Raw genomic sequence first — 15,734 nt, forward strand, 5'->3', positions numbered from 1 at the left:
CAATATCTGTTCTTTGGAGACGACCTTGGTTGTCCTGACGCCTTCCAATCTTAAGAAATCCCCTGTTTGACCCAAGGAGAATTGATGGTCTTCTTCAAGGCCGTTGCGATATCCCCTAATCTCTATGGAACTTGGAATGACGTTCATTGATTGGGCTCGTTTCCCGAGTTAGAGATGTTGCCGCAGCCAAATTGCGGAACCAAATCCCTGCCATTCATCAAAGAGTCTTGTCGTTCATGATGGCGTTCTTGCAAATCGGCTTAGGGAGTGATTTCATAAATGTAGAGTGTCATTGGTAGTGGCAAGTAGGTGTGCCGGACCGAGTTTTATTGCAATCAAAATTTGCACAGGTAGTCAGGTACACAAGGTAACAGTTACCGAATTCTGGATGGATTCTGGTATGTTCGTGCTACAGTTTTGATGTCCACCTTGGTACATATCACTATCCCCTTTGTAGCATTGCTGACCAACAATCAGATGAATTAGAGAATTAATGAAGCTCTAGTGGTTTGTATCTTTTCCACCGCCTTTCAAGTTCCTGCTGGCAGACTCAAGTTGTTCACGTCACGTCCGTCGCCGCTTTGCAAAGATGTCCCCGGGTACTGGGCGCGTTGGTCCATCGCCTGTTGTAAAGGATGCTTGTAAAGGCGTCCTTCTAATTCCCCAGGGAACCCTGCACGGCGGTTTTTACGCCTGAGGCTCATGTTTTTAAATCCAGCCGATTCTTCACTGTCCGCTTTTGGCCCGCCAGGAAAGGTTCCGATCCCAGGCAGACACATGTCTGGAATGACAAATACGTTTTATTTGTTTTATGATATTGAATGAAAGACCTTTATAGCATATTTATGCTTCTACAAGCTAAGTACAGGTCATGGTGATGAAACAGAAGTACAATTGATATCTAACTACAACAACATAAACTCTAGTGTATACTAGTATGTACAGGTTCAACTTCCTCTTGCCTCTTAACAATAGAATGACACCCTATTATATATGTAACACCCCTAGTACAGCTACTGACGTCATGTGTAAGTAAAATCACGTGTCCTAAATGGTTAGTCATTCCAAGGACATCCTATATAATGTCCTTGGTCATTCGAACCTGGTGATGGCTACAGTATTGGCAGACGAAAATCAGGGAGACGTGTTTGTTTTGGAACGGTGTTTGGATATCTATTAAATGATGTGTGATTTTGTTGACAGATACGTTATTTCTGAAAGTCAGTACTACCTACTGTCTTCTCAGACAAATTTAAAGCAGTATTCTCAGAACAAAATTTACGAACCGGTTGAAGAATTTCACGACCATCTAATGCAGATATCTTATTTCCCCAGCTATCGCCTTTCACCCAATCGTTATTTTGAAATATAGTTTGCTCCTTTGGTACCACCTCCGGCCTCTTGGATGCATGAAATAAAATGGAGAAAGCCCGCCTGCAACTGAATTGCATTTCCGAATCATGGGGTGGACCTGAAGTGGATGAGCAACCCTCGTGAAGGAACTATATATGTGTTAGCATTTACGGTAGGGAGGTAGATTGATAGATATATATATACATATATAAATAGATAGATAGATAGATAGATAGATAGATAGAGATGGATGGATGGTTGGATGGATGGATGGATGGATGGATAGATAGATAGATAGATAGATAGAGATGGATGGATGGATGGATAGATAGATAGATAGATAGATAGATAGAGATAGATAGATAGATAGATAGATAGATAGATAGATAGATAAATGGATAGATAGATAGATAGAGATAGATAGATACATACATAGATAGATAGATAGATAGATAGATAGATAGATAGATAGATAGATAGATAGAGATACATACATAGGTAGGTAGGTAGATAGATAGATAGATAGGTAGATAGATAGATAAATAGATAGATAGATAGATAGATAGATAGAGATACATACATAGGTAGGTAGGTAGATAGATAGATAGATATAGATAGGTAGATAGATAGATAGATAGATAGATAGATAGATAGATAGATAGATAGATAGATAGATAGATAGATAGATAAATAGATAGATGATATAGCATAACGTTATGACAAACATACAGGGGTCAATTTTCAAACAAATTCATATTCATGTACGCGCATTTGCTAAGAGGAGACATATGAAGTCCTTATAGTAACAACATATCGCATTTCCATCTTCATAACGACATCTTCGAACTCCGTAACGACATTTGGCTGTCCAACAGATGTAGGATGATCTGCGCGACTTCAAAGTCATGGCGCCGCATAAGGGGCCCTAACTTCGTTAGGCGATATGGCGTTATACTGCGATCAGGGGAAATGCAATTACAAACGATATTGGCCACCAGGAAGTGCACGCGTGATGCCAGAGGAAATCCACTTCATTTGGGCAAAGTGACTGGCGTGCTCAGCGCTGGGCCCGGCGGATTTCAACAGCGCGTCGTCGCCGCGCATTACAGATGCAGCCTCGTGAGGCTGCACCGATTGACTTCCTTGCTAGAGGGCAGAATCATAATGAATCTCCCTTCTATGATTCATTCCTAACGGTAATGATCAATATCCACAATTTATATGCCTTGGCACGTCAGTGGTGCGATGTGAATCGTCCGATGCGTGCAGAAGCTTAAGGGCCAGGAATTCCGGGCAGTGATCTCAGCTGTTCGGAACGCAAGCATGAGCCTACCATCAATCAATTGCACAATGTTGTGTAATGGAATAAAAGAAATGAAAAATGGAAAAACAAATTAAACTAGAAAGGCAACATTTGCGAGCAAATACAGCATGTTTAGCCATACTCCTCGCCATGCAAAAAATGGACTCTCCCAAAATAACAATGGACCATTCTAAAATACTTGCACTAAAAAAATGAATCACCCCAGTCCAAAATTGAGTCTTCCAGTAGCACCTCAACACAATATGGACCAGTCCACAACCATATCCACTAATTGATTAACAAATACACTTCTGCTAAAAAATGGACTTTTTCATAATCATTCCAGCTCAAAATTGAAAGAAATAATTAAAGAATCCTCCCCTTGCAAGAATGGGATATTCCGTGCCATTTCCATGTAAACCAGTCGAAAAATATCCACTGAAAATTACACTCTTGCGCATAATCAACCCAGTTCAAAATTGAATTAAAAAAGATCAACCCCAGGGAAGAATGAAGTTTTCCATAGTATACATATTAAGATTTGACAGGAGACGAAGGAAATGACCAAAAACAACATATTTGAGTCAATTCAAAGTCACCGAGAGGGTTTTAATATAATATTTGTAATATGTTTGAACTATTTTGATTAAAAGAATGTCTAAGTCACAATAGTTCTAAAGTGTTCAAACAATTAGAATTGAAACTTATAACATGTTTGAACTTATTTCACATACGTTGGATACATTTCGAACGTAACTACACAAAAATCTCTTTATTTAGAACAGTTTCAAACCATCTATCCAAATGTTTCAATGTTCGAACAATTTGTAACAAAAGATTTTCACAATTGCCCTCATAAACGAAGGTGCTAAGTCCTCCTGTGTGTTTCTGCCTATTTTCGGTGGCCGCGCTAGACCACCAGCGGATTTGTTTTGACGGAGCGTCACCCGCGCGCGACGATGTACACTGTTCGGCACCGCTAATATCCGGCATTTTCCCGCTCCAAAACACTCCACAAGACCCACGTTTTTAGTGTTTTGCCTCTTGTGCAACACGATTCGATTTGCATTACTATTGGGACGAAAATGATAGAAAAAATTCACCCCGTCCCGGCGTCCGTCCCAAAAACATGAACGACATGAAAATATATTTTCTTACAGATTCAATCACGAAAATCAACAGCATGGGATTCCAAATTTTCGCAACGGCCGACCATTTATCATGGTTGAACTTCCTTCCAAGGCGTGCGATAGATAAACATTCCCGGCACATAATAGTCACTAGTACCAGACTAACGCAAGCTCATGATGATAATAGGGAGAAAGTTTGTCAGTGAAGTTTGGCCACCAGAGGGTACATTCATTTAACGTTACAAGCTAGCGCAAAGGGGCGAACCATTGACCTTACCGGGGACTGACTCTACTGGCCTAATCATTCCTTTTTTGCCGAATTCTACGATCCATACGCCCGTACGTAGGACATGTAGGAAGGCCTGGTGGTGGACGCTACACATCACGGGAGACGCGTGTTGGTCCGAGACAGACAGCGGCGTGCTTTCGATCGCGTAGCGGCGACGCACCGCTGCGACAACGTGCGGGACCAAAACGCCTGTCCCCAGTGAGACCATGTGTTTTGCGTGGCATGCCCCGAATCCGTCTACCATGATTGCTGAATGTAGCCCGATTCATAGAGGTCTATTTTGTAAGCATTATTTCATGTACCCCTCAGCGTGAGAATTCCTTGTGCAACACTTCGCTACATTATATATTTAAGTTTCCCCGCGCACCGCCTACCACCCGCCTTTGATCATGTATGAAGTCGGCGGCAGAGAGAGATCATCAATCAATTTTGACAGGAGTGTCGCGCCAGTCTGAGGAGAAACGATCTCCCGTGTTGTGTTGAAGAATTTGGAGTTTGAAAATATCTGGAATAACTAATGCTAGAATAAACATTCACAAAATCATTGATTTAACTTGTTTTCTGTTATAAAATTTCCTAAACTGCAATTTAACCACTGAGTTTAAGGGAACATGGTGTTTTCCCGATAATCACGTTAAATGTTTATGTCCGGTCTTTCCTCCTCGTAAGCAAACTTCCAGCTTGGCCAGGTGCAAGGCACTTGGGGTCAATGACCTGTAGGTCATATGTAGTATTGAAAGTGACAGAAGTGGCAAATATTGTCAAGAAAGCCCAAAATAAATCGTTTTGAATATATGTATGCCAAAAATGGGAATGTAGTCCTTTAAATATTTGTTCAAGCCGCATATACAGCAAATTTCAGGTCATTCGGTTGAAATACCAGGGCGCAGGAGGCCAAGATATGCTAAAAATAGCCTAAAAACCTCAATAAAATCACTTTCAAGGTCAATATCAAAACAAGGAAAAGAACGCACATTGGTTTTTGCCTACATTACCTCTGTACCAAATTTCAGGTCATTTGGTCAAAAAATGACAGAGATGAATCGATTTGAAGATTTGACAGGAGAAGAAGAAGAAACATGAGTAAAAACAATATGTTTAGCCATACTCATGGCTAAACATAATGAGTAAAAACAATATGTTTAGCCATACTTATGGCTAAACATAACAAAAGTGTCTTCGATATGATGGGCAATCCTGATGGATACAGGGCACGCTAACGACGTGACCTTTGACATAGGCTTAACATCAATAACGAACCAGAGCCTAAACTTTACATTGTTAACCTTTGACATAGATCAGCATCGAACCTGAATCTTTTTATGATGAAAGCTACGGGCATATCAATATTGCCATCGTCAATCATGATGTGGAATCTATTCATAGATCATAAAGCTCATTACCACGAAACTGTTGTACAATAAGGTGAAGGAGACGATATTAAGATATGGCCCTAACAGCCTACTTTATCGTATTTTACTTTGTTGCTCATACCGTTCGGGTCATTGCTGCCACGTGGGAAATTTGTAAGCACTGCTGCTCTGAAACTGAAGTGGCCAACGGGTAGAACCACCATTCGGCGCAACACACCAGCTTCCCAGGCACGCGCTGGCTATATCACAACAAACAACTTGTCGCACCCAAACCACTTAATGTAACTCTAACGTCCGTCTCAAACTATCTGTTCATTTCCCTTCCGTTGTAAATGACAACAGCTTTTATTTCATTCCATGATAGTTCGTGGCAAAACGAGCTTTTTGGACATGTCGGTTCTAGGTGCATAAGACTGATACGTAACAGTCGTGACTCTTAAGCCCTCCTCTCACTGGACCCGTGGCACGCTGGCGGCGTCGCTGCGGCCGATCGAATTGATGAATAAAAATTCAAACGAATCTTTTTAAGCTTTGTGTGTTTTGTTGTCTTTTTAGTCATACTTGTACGTTTTGAATGATATTCCCATTATAAAGTCAAAGGTAACACAAATCTAGCTTAGGACGCAGCGACGCCGCCAGCGTGCCGCGGGTCCAGTGAGAGGGGGGCTTTCTTGTACTGTTCAGCCCACAATGCAAAATTCGGGCACACTTGTGCTATACATAGACACCGTTTAACCGAGGTCATACATCAATATCAAATCAGATTGAGCTAGATGTTCATCAGGTATCAAGCAGGAATTAATTTGTCCTGAGAGTCACACGCAAACTGTATATGTAGTTTCGCCACCCACAATCCTGGTCTGCCAGCTATTTTTAGTCCAGAAAGCTTCCGTAATAAGCTGAAGGATGCGATGCTGAAGGATGGTCCTCACGTAGAACTTTATCATATCTTACTTCCTTGATATCAGTGACCTGTTGGGTCATCGCCGGCCCGTATCGGTGACCTTGACTTTGGGTCTGACAGCGGGGATCAATATCCTATCAAATGGGACTTTGGGGTAAGACGGAAATTGCCGGTTTAACACCGGCCTTCAACTGAAAAGCCAATAGAGGATCTGGGAGGGGCGCGATGTCAACATTAGCGTTCGAGTTTCGTGGAAACCGAGATGGGTGGGCGAACGGGAAAGCCTGGGATGAAATGTGCAGTTTTGTGGAATCTTGATCATGCAGCCTTCTAATAGCTTCCTGATAAAGATTGCTGATACTGACCAACCTTGAGAGTATACTTCACAGATGGAAGGAGTACTGCGAGAAGTTGTACAGTGACAACACAGAGGATGGGGACAACCAGTCTGAGATGCACAGCACGCCAGGGGATGAAGGGAGCCTGTCTGCTAGTGACACCTTCCCGGAAATTCTGGAGGCCGAGGTGGACGAAGCGATCCAACGACTACCAAAGAACAAGGCAGCGGGTGCAGATGACATCCCCGCAGAGCTACTGAAGACTGGTAACCCAACAACATCCAAGCTACTGTGTAAACTCTGCAACAAGATCGTCAGCACTGGACAATGGCCATCCGACTGGGTAAAGTCTGTCTTCATCACCATCCCCAAGGTACCCGGTACCATTGACTGTTCGGAGCACCGCACTATAGCCCTGATATCCCATGTCAGCAAGGTCCTTCTCCGAATCCTCCTACGGCGTATGGAGCGAGTGGCAGAGCAGGAGTTTGCGGAGGAGCAGATGGGTTTTAGGAAGAGAGTGGGGACAAGGGACCAGATCTTCAACCTAAGGGTACTGATGGAAAAGGCAAGGGAAAACAATGTGCAGCTCTTCATGGCTTTTATCGACTATAAGAAAGCCTTCGACTCAGTTAGACATCAGACACTATGGAAGGTGATGGAAACTATGGGAGTCTCAAGGCACTTGGTTCAGTTGTTAAGCAACCTGTACAGGGATCAGCAAGCAGCAGTGAGAGTAGAAGAGGACCTTACAGAGTGGTTCGAGGTCAAGAAGGGGGTAAGACAAGGCTGCTTGCTGTCGCCGATGTGTTTCAACTTCTACTCAGAGGCGGTAATGAGGGAGTCTGTGGAGGAACAGCCCACGATTGGAGTCAACGTAAGTGGCAGGAACATCAACAATCTCCGCTTCGCCGATGACATAGCGTTGATAGCTACCTCACCGGAAGGACTCCAGGAACTGCTGGACTCCACAGACAGCACATCCAGTGAGTACCAACTGGAAATTAGCACCAAGAAGACCAAAGTGATGGCCGTAGCCAAGGAACCTACTCAAGTAACAGCCACTTGCCGGGGAGAACAGCTTCAACAGGTCCCAAGATTCAAGTACTTGGGTTCCACATTGGAACAAACAGCCAGCTGTAGCCAAGAGATCAACATACGCCTAGGAGCAGCCCGTGCAGCCCTCCGAAGCCTAGATGTAATCTGGAAAGACAGGGCCCTCAAGACAGCCACTAAACTGAAAGTGCTGAGGACTCTTGTCTGGCCTGTGGTAACCTACGGCTGTGAGGCATGGACGTTACATGCCAGAGACATCCGCAAGATACAAGCCCTGGAGATGAAATGCTACAGGAAGATACTGCGTATCAGCTGGACTGAACACCGCACAAACGACTCTGTGTTAGAAGAGCTGGGAGTGGGAAGAACACTGCTTAACATCATAAAAAGGCGGAAACTTCAATACTTTGGGCATGTCACAAGAGCGGGCAACATCACCACCCACATACTGCAAGGAACGATCAACGGTAGGAGGAGCCGTGGGAGACCAAGAAGGAGGTGGGGGGACGACATCCGTGAATGGACAGGACTCTCACTAGCGGAGTGCACCCACAGAGCCAGAGACAGGAGAAAGTGGAGGAGGCTGATACTGGAGGCTACCATGGTCCCCGACCCTCAGGCATGAGGATGGGACTAGGTAAAGGTAAAGGTAAAAAGATTGCTTACTTAAAGATAAATTGCGGAGTTTCACGCACCAAATTGCAGTTTTAATGAAACTCTTTGAGGCCTTTTTCTGTGGATATGACATGGATTACGCACTTAATGAATTGCCTGAAGGGCATTCCCGCAATCAGCCCACTTCTTCTACCTTCAATACGCACTTCTATCCAGATCTATAAGCGCAATTTCTAGCATGTTTTTTTAGTTCTCATGTAACTTCTGTTGTACTTTCCTTGTCAGTTGTTCTAGATTAATTGTGCCCTACAACTTATATTTTGCGTTGCCGGGCGTTTTAATCTTAATTTACAAAAATCAATAAGAAAACATAGGTATGACTGAGCCACTCGGAGCCACTGTTATTGACGCATCAATCAATGTTAGAGGTCATTGTTGACGATACACCAACTTGTCTCCTCGGTTACTACACAGTGCAAGACCTTCGTAATTCATATGAAAAGGCGTAGATGCAAGCCGTGTGTAAAATAGATGATTGACGCATTTTCTGAAGGAGCCAATACCGTAATTTCCCTGGGCGTAGTCTGCTTAAGACGAAATTGCTTGATTACCCAAAAATGAAAGCCAATTTGGAGCCTTAGTTTTATGACCCATTTAACTTCTCGCTCCTATGGGCGACCTGTAAAATTGATTGGATTATCCGTGACTGTGACCACAAGTGCTGTTCATAATTGGCTCTTCGTGGCGTCTGCTTACAGGCCACGGGGCGCACCTATGAATAAACTCAATAGATGCAATCGATCGTTCACACCTTTGAACCTGGACTTCGCGATCACCAATATGTTAAATCATATCAGCATTAAGGCAGGAATTGTCTGTTAGGGGAGGGACCGGTTAATGGACATGCGCACAAAGCCCAGTTATTTTTCTTGTTATTATTTTTGAGAATTTTTCCTGCTGAAATCTTCGGTCAATTTTGGCCAGTTTTCAGGCAGAGAGACCAGACATGTGTTTACATTTCAAATCGAGAAAGAAATTGTGACCTTTGACATTTGTTGTGGTATAGAATTACATCATTTGGGAGGGGGTTTTCCCCTATTAGACCAGTGTTTCCCAGCTGCAGGGGGTAAGATCAGTGTTTCTTACGTTCAAACAGGTCTAGTGCGATAGAATGCCGGAGTCGAATCCCGGCTTTTTCCAAAAACGGCAACTAGACATGTTTAGCTGTCCAGTGGATGGAGGTTTTTGAACATTGAAATACTGTTAAGTGTACTGTGAAGCCTGTTTTTGTTCCTTGTTTTATACATAATCTGATGGACGTCTAGATCTGTTCACCTACTCTCTTCCCTTTAACTGTGGTCATGGTGAAAACAATACTTATGGCGTGGCTTGGAGCAGAACTGAATCAGTATTCTAAATGCAATTTAACAAAACTTTCTCTCTAACTTTCATTTTACTAGTATTTTGATTTTAATTTTACAGATAAGGACTACACAAGCCATTTTGATATCCTCGGATTTCAGCCACCGAAGACATTGGTAGCATTGGCTACTAAGAAAGGTCTCAGGCAAAATGATTACCAATCTTATGGAAACGTCTTCGCTTATCCAAATTCTATCATGTCATGTTGACTTTGGTGTTGATGTGTTCCAGTGCGAATAATTCAATTGGGGATGACTAAAATATCGCTTAACCCCAACTGTTATTTAGCTGGCTTTAAGTGACCACATGATTCCGTTGATATCTCCGTCCCATGGAATCAATAAGACATTTACCCCTGGTAGCAGACACTCGTCGGGATAGGAGCAATCCAATTATGTACAGACCATCTTTGCAATCGAAGACAATTGGCCGTTATGGTACTCGGTGAAGTGCGATGTAGCAGGGAAATAACGTAGATAACATCAACCGTTTCTGAAGTGTTATCGACCTCAGAAGAATGCGCTGATGGTATTGAACGCTCGCTTGTGGTGTCAAATATCTTTACCGAGGAAGTGACCTTGACTGCGGGGTCAAGCCGTCGTGCAGAAACATTGAATGACTTGGATTTCAGGGTTCGGATTGATTGGAAATGACATAATTAGTGTGGTGACCCCATCCACTGAGAGGTGTACCATGACGGATTCAATGGAACTATAATTGTACTATATATGATAGCAATACTTTAGATATTCCAAAAACTACCACTATCGCCATTACCATTATCACCGCTTCTGCCCATTTTTCAACAAGAAGTGATATTGCAAAAATGTAATATTTCTAAAGATTACTGTGACTAAAGCATCCGACCCCATCCACAGAGGGTGTACCATGACGCATTTAATGGTACTATGTATATAATTGTACTGCAATGTTAACACTTTCTGTGGTGCAAAAACACCATTGTCATCATTACCAATATCACCGCCTATACCAATTTTCCAACAAGAAGTGTTATGATTGCAAATTTGTAATGTTTCTCTAGATTACTGTGACTTAATCATCTAATGTAGAGGGGCAGATATAATTGAATAGTTACCTCCACTTCCTAGGAACAGTTTTCAGCCTTTGTCTTTTATTGCTCAGTGAAAAGCTACCCTACCGTGCGAAATTGATTTCACGTAAAATAAAAGAACGTTTTCTCCCATGACGTATCTGTCTCTGTATCTTCGATCTTGTTCACGCCGGCTTCTTCACCCTCAAGAGGAAGCCCGTTAATAGAAGAGCTATGATATGATTTCTCTGCTAATTTCACGCTACCATTGATTTCCATCTATCTACGTTAACAGTTCGACGAGCCGAAATAGCTCTGTACATAGCACTGCCTATGGCATCAGTGGTTACATATAACGGTTGGGTCTCAGACTGTCTTCTACACTTAAGTCATTCTGGGATGTTTTGTAACAGACCTTTGTCTGTAGTACAATACCTTTGTGGCTGCTTTGTTAGGTAATGTTCTACTCAAAGGCTGTCCTGGCTTTTGGCCAGTTTGCCACTTAGGAAAGTTGTTGATTAATCCGTTTAGACTTAGCATGAGGAGGAAAGTGATTAATGACATCCAGGAAACAGATCCAGCTTAGTGGGGTTTCATCATAGGATAGTGCACCTATGATGCGAAACTTGAGTTTCCATAAACAGAAGACGTGTAAGATTTTAATCGTAGAAGCTTAATATAGGAGCTATAGAATATCTATTTTACTATTAGACATTCACGGACGAGTCAGATGAATCTAACGGCATCTGCTTTAATGCACCCTGAAAAGTGTCAGTAGCAACGCCAGCAGACCACCGCACCACAGGCAATATTTTGCAGACCATTGGAAAGATCAATAGGTTTAGGTACCACGGACCCTATATCATCCGTGGGTAATGCCATGAAACCGTCTGGGGTGTTTAGTAGTCGATGGATGGTTCTTTGGGTGGTTGTTCGGTGGCATGAATGATCAATGCGAGAGCATGTGTTGTTGTGTCTAGCCAGGGCATCTTTCAAATATGAATTTACGTCCCGAGAGGTAACATGTTTGGTACAGCGGCGCATTATGGGAAATATGTAACCCGCCTTGGTGCCTTCCTAGCTTAGTTATTCGACACCACATAGGAACACGTCCCAAAAGTGGAAGGCGTTGTAAATGTACACTGAATTTTGTTTTGTTCCTAACCTCATCCATGCTATCAACATCATCTAATTATCATACAGTAAACATATAGAGGGGGGGACCATGAATCACAACTTCGGTTGTCATGTAGTTCGCGCAGTTTTCGGCGATCAATACGTTGATCTACCTGTAAAGCACAGCAGCTCCAGTGCACTCCTGCTGTTAGAATACTTTATGAGATGATCCCTGTGAACTGTGAAGGGTCCAGGCGTGCTCCCAGACGTTATTAAGTGGTCGTTACAAGCACCGCACTTGCTATGCTTGTTTCGTTAAGTGGTAGTTATAGCCTGTTGGTTGTCCCTCTGGTTGTTAATTGTTGCCGTAATCCCAAATTGCCAGGTGTGTGATATGAATATTACATGGCCTGTCAGAACGTATCTACTGACCGTTAACACATTACAAAATGAATGGACAATGCAAAGTTACGACGAACTTACGTTGTGCTACTCAAATCGTGGGATTTGTATCCTCGCCGCCACTTGTACTGAGTAAAAAGAAATGGTAAAAAAACAAGCAATCATTTAAGATGATAACAGATACAAAGTTGAGTAACTCAGATCCCACCCAAAAAGGGACACAAAATAACTAAATCGTTGCGTTGCCATTGTGTAATCTTGTTCCATCCGGTGGTAACCTTTGACAATTTCATTCACCTCGTGATATAATTTAAGCTCCTCAAACCTGGCTCCATCAATGCTAATTTGTTTTATTTTCTCGCTAAAACTTTCAATTGGTAACAGCCAAAAGTAAAGAAACGTGTGTGTTCTGCTGTTCACCTGGTTCACCTTCCTTGCTGTTCCCATCTGATACTAGATATCAGAAGTGAACTTATATCACGCAGGAGTTTGACATTGTAGTATTTTCTGGTTCGCCTCTAACTGTATCGCGTGTTCCTGTTGTTTGTTTCAGCATTCGAAGAAGCCCAATAAGTACTCTGTGCTCGTGTTTGTTCACGGCGGAGACTACATGTTTGGGACGGGCTCGGCTTACGACGGCAGTCTGCTGGCAGCAACACAGAACATCGTGGTGGTCACCATCAACTACAGACTGGGAGTGTTAGGTAAGCTTTGTCTGCATAAAATCTTTTGGCTTTCATTTTGTTAAAACTCACCCATTACACCAGGGTATTGCTCTAAGCAGTTCTTCCCCTTGGTAGCTGCTAATATTGATGGTGAAAATAATTTTTTTGTAAAGTATTGTCCAGAGTCTTATTCGTAGCAAAGCAAAACCATATTATACGAGAAGAATTAACGGCATAAACAAATTAAATGTGAAAAAGCAGCTATTGCAAATCTATTTCTACTTAATAATCAATAATCAATCTATTTGTAGGGTTTTCACGTTGCCAATGAGGAGGTCCTTGCTTGTTCCTGATGATGCTGTTGCTGCTTGGAAGGCAGTTTCTGAGTTTGTATTCTCCCGATCAGACTGAGGAACAGGATTTGCCGGTGCTCACGCGAGAGAATTTAATAAGCGCGACAAATTGCAGATGTGCGCCGCTGAAACGATGGCACAAGTTGGCAGAAGCGCATTTTTTTACTCATTTTTCTGGCGTGTGGCTGGCTCTAGTCAAGATCTAACGATCCCATGACGAATCTGCACGTCATGTTGTACCTCCCAGCTCTTCATCTCTGCGATCACCCGTGGCATGTTGTCGTTTTTTTCGATCGGCCGCCTGTTTAATATACACTTATGTATTGATTATCTGTCGCCATTCGCCAATTGAATGCTCGATACAAAACGCAAGAGTACTTCATATTCTAGCAAGCTGTTCTTTGGCATACAAAATGAAAGCAGTACGTTTTGGAGACTGAAAGTTCTAAATTATTGCATCAAGCATTGCGTAACGTTTTATCTATGGATATCTATTTCTTACAACATTCTCAGGCACGAGCACATTGGCTGCAGCCTGGCGCGTCCCAAGCCCTGATGCCCCCGCTTCACAGGCGTTTTCTGCCGCGCGTCGATGTCTGGTAAAACAGACCAATTAGGTCCCATTCGTCAGTTCCAATCGACCAGCTGCCGAACCGGACGGCCAGATTAACCTGTACTATCGGGGGCTCCAAAAGTAGCCGCTTGTCGAGCGAATTCTCAGCAACGCGTGCTCATATAGAAAACATCGATGCGAAGTTCGTCGGAAGTCCTTCCCGCACCAGGTGGTGCATAGGGCGGCACCCATCTCCGTTGGCACCCCGACCAATCAAACCACGTGAAACGCATTGAAACTCAGATTCCTATCAGCCATGACCCGACAAATCGCTTTCTAACTTGCGTTAACGACTACATCTGACCAAACAAACTTGCCAGTGAGATGGTGGAAGGTTTCAGCCTCCAAAATATGTTTTCAGATTGACAATGTTGGCACTGTGGAAGTGATTGAATCCGCCCACGATTTAACGTTTAAAAAAATAGTTTCTACTACTTTTCTCTAAACGTCAAATCGCGGGCGGATTCAATCACTTCCAAAGTGGCAAAATTGTCAATCTGAAAACATATTTGTCGGGTCATGGCTGATACGAATCAATGCGTTTCACGTGGTTTGATTGGTCGAGGTTTTTGGGCCACATAACTTTGTATAACCACAACAGCGAAGAATAGTCCACTGGTAGTGATGTGCATTAATCGTCCATCGTCTTCCCCAAGTGCTGAGTGCTAGGCAAAATGTACCATTTGTCAAGTCTTTGGGCGGGATAGAACTCACGATCTACCAATGCGATGCGAATCGTCTACCCACTTGACCATTACACCGGTATGAAAAGACGTCTGTAGTATGACAGATAACGAGCTGGTTTTCTACTAATCTTGTACTGCAGTCCATGCAGTCACACGGTGTTTGCCATGCTCCAGTGTAGTTGTAATTGCCAGACGTCGTTACAACACGATATTAGGATATAAAAATTTTCATTACAGCCATAATGTTACTGTCTCATCAGCGCATTTACGACCGCCATAATGGAATACGCCAGCTATGGGACCATTTGCCTCGCATTAAATCGTGTTTGAACCATTGACATTTAGCGACTTGTTAGTGTGCACACGTTTTTAAATGAAGTCGATGGTGAGGTCAAAACAGCATTTCCCCATGTCGCTCTTTGTGTAAATTGCCGGTCTAAAAAATAGGGCTACCAAACGAATATTATCATTAATTCTTTATTTGCACGAGCAGGCCCAAATCAAAACATACATGACTATACACAAACAGCATTTCAGAAAGCATAGGACTATGACAATCCATGTACATATGCGGCTCCAGAGGTTTTTGGTAGAAGCAGGAATTGTGGTATAACGAATCTGACCTTAACACAGATTGTATAATGGTATTAGTCTGATTATGATTATTAGATGAGTTAAAAGACCGATGTGCAAAGGAATCGCACTGAATAGGGATTGCACATAAATGTTTGGGTACACCCGTATATTGCAATAGATAAAGGAAAACCAGTACACACAGTCACAGTAATGTTCACTGCCTTCTAGATTCAGCAGGCAGCTACTAAAAATCCAAGAAGCATTAAGATTCTACAGCCATTAAGATACGACTGTTCGTAAAGGATGGCCGCAAAGCACCTGTGGTAATCAGGATGTAGATCTATGTTGTACATAAATCGATTCTCTATCACCTAATATTACAGTAATCCAGCCACACCGGGATAGACACATATTGTTTTCCTGACCCAGTTTTTTTTCACGTTCTTTTTATTATTCATCTGAAAGAAAGACGACTGATTGTGGCCAGAG

The 15,734-nt window shown here is 42.7% G+C and overlaps 1 protein-coding gene across 1 annotated transcript in view; it reads left to right on the forward strand.

Moving 5' to 3' along the window:
* Nucleotides 1–15,734, forward strand: part of LOC136438521 (fatty acyl-CoA hydrolase precursor, medium chain-like) — a 66,882-nt gene that overhangs the window by 23,581 nt on the left and 27,567 nt on the right. The window contains exon 3 of the mRNA XM_066433331.1: nucleotides 12,906–13,056. Coding sequence (XP_066289428.1) covers nucleotides 12,906–13,056 — 151 coding nt within the window. The remainder of the gene's footprint in view (nucleotides 1–12,905; nucleotides 13,057–15,734) is intronic.

The sequence above is a fragment of the Branchiostoma lanceolatum genome, chromosome 7, assembly GCF_035083965.1.
Source record: "Branchiostoma lanceolatum isolate klBraLanc5 chromosome 7, klBraLanc5.hap2, whole genome shotgun sequence".
Taxonomy (NCBI): domain Eukaryota; kingdom Metazoa; phylum Chordata; class Leptocardii; order Amphioxiformes; family Branchiostomatidae; genus Branchiostoma; species Branchiostoma lanceolatum.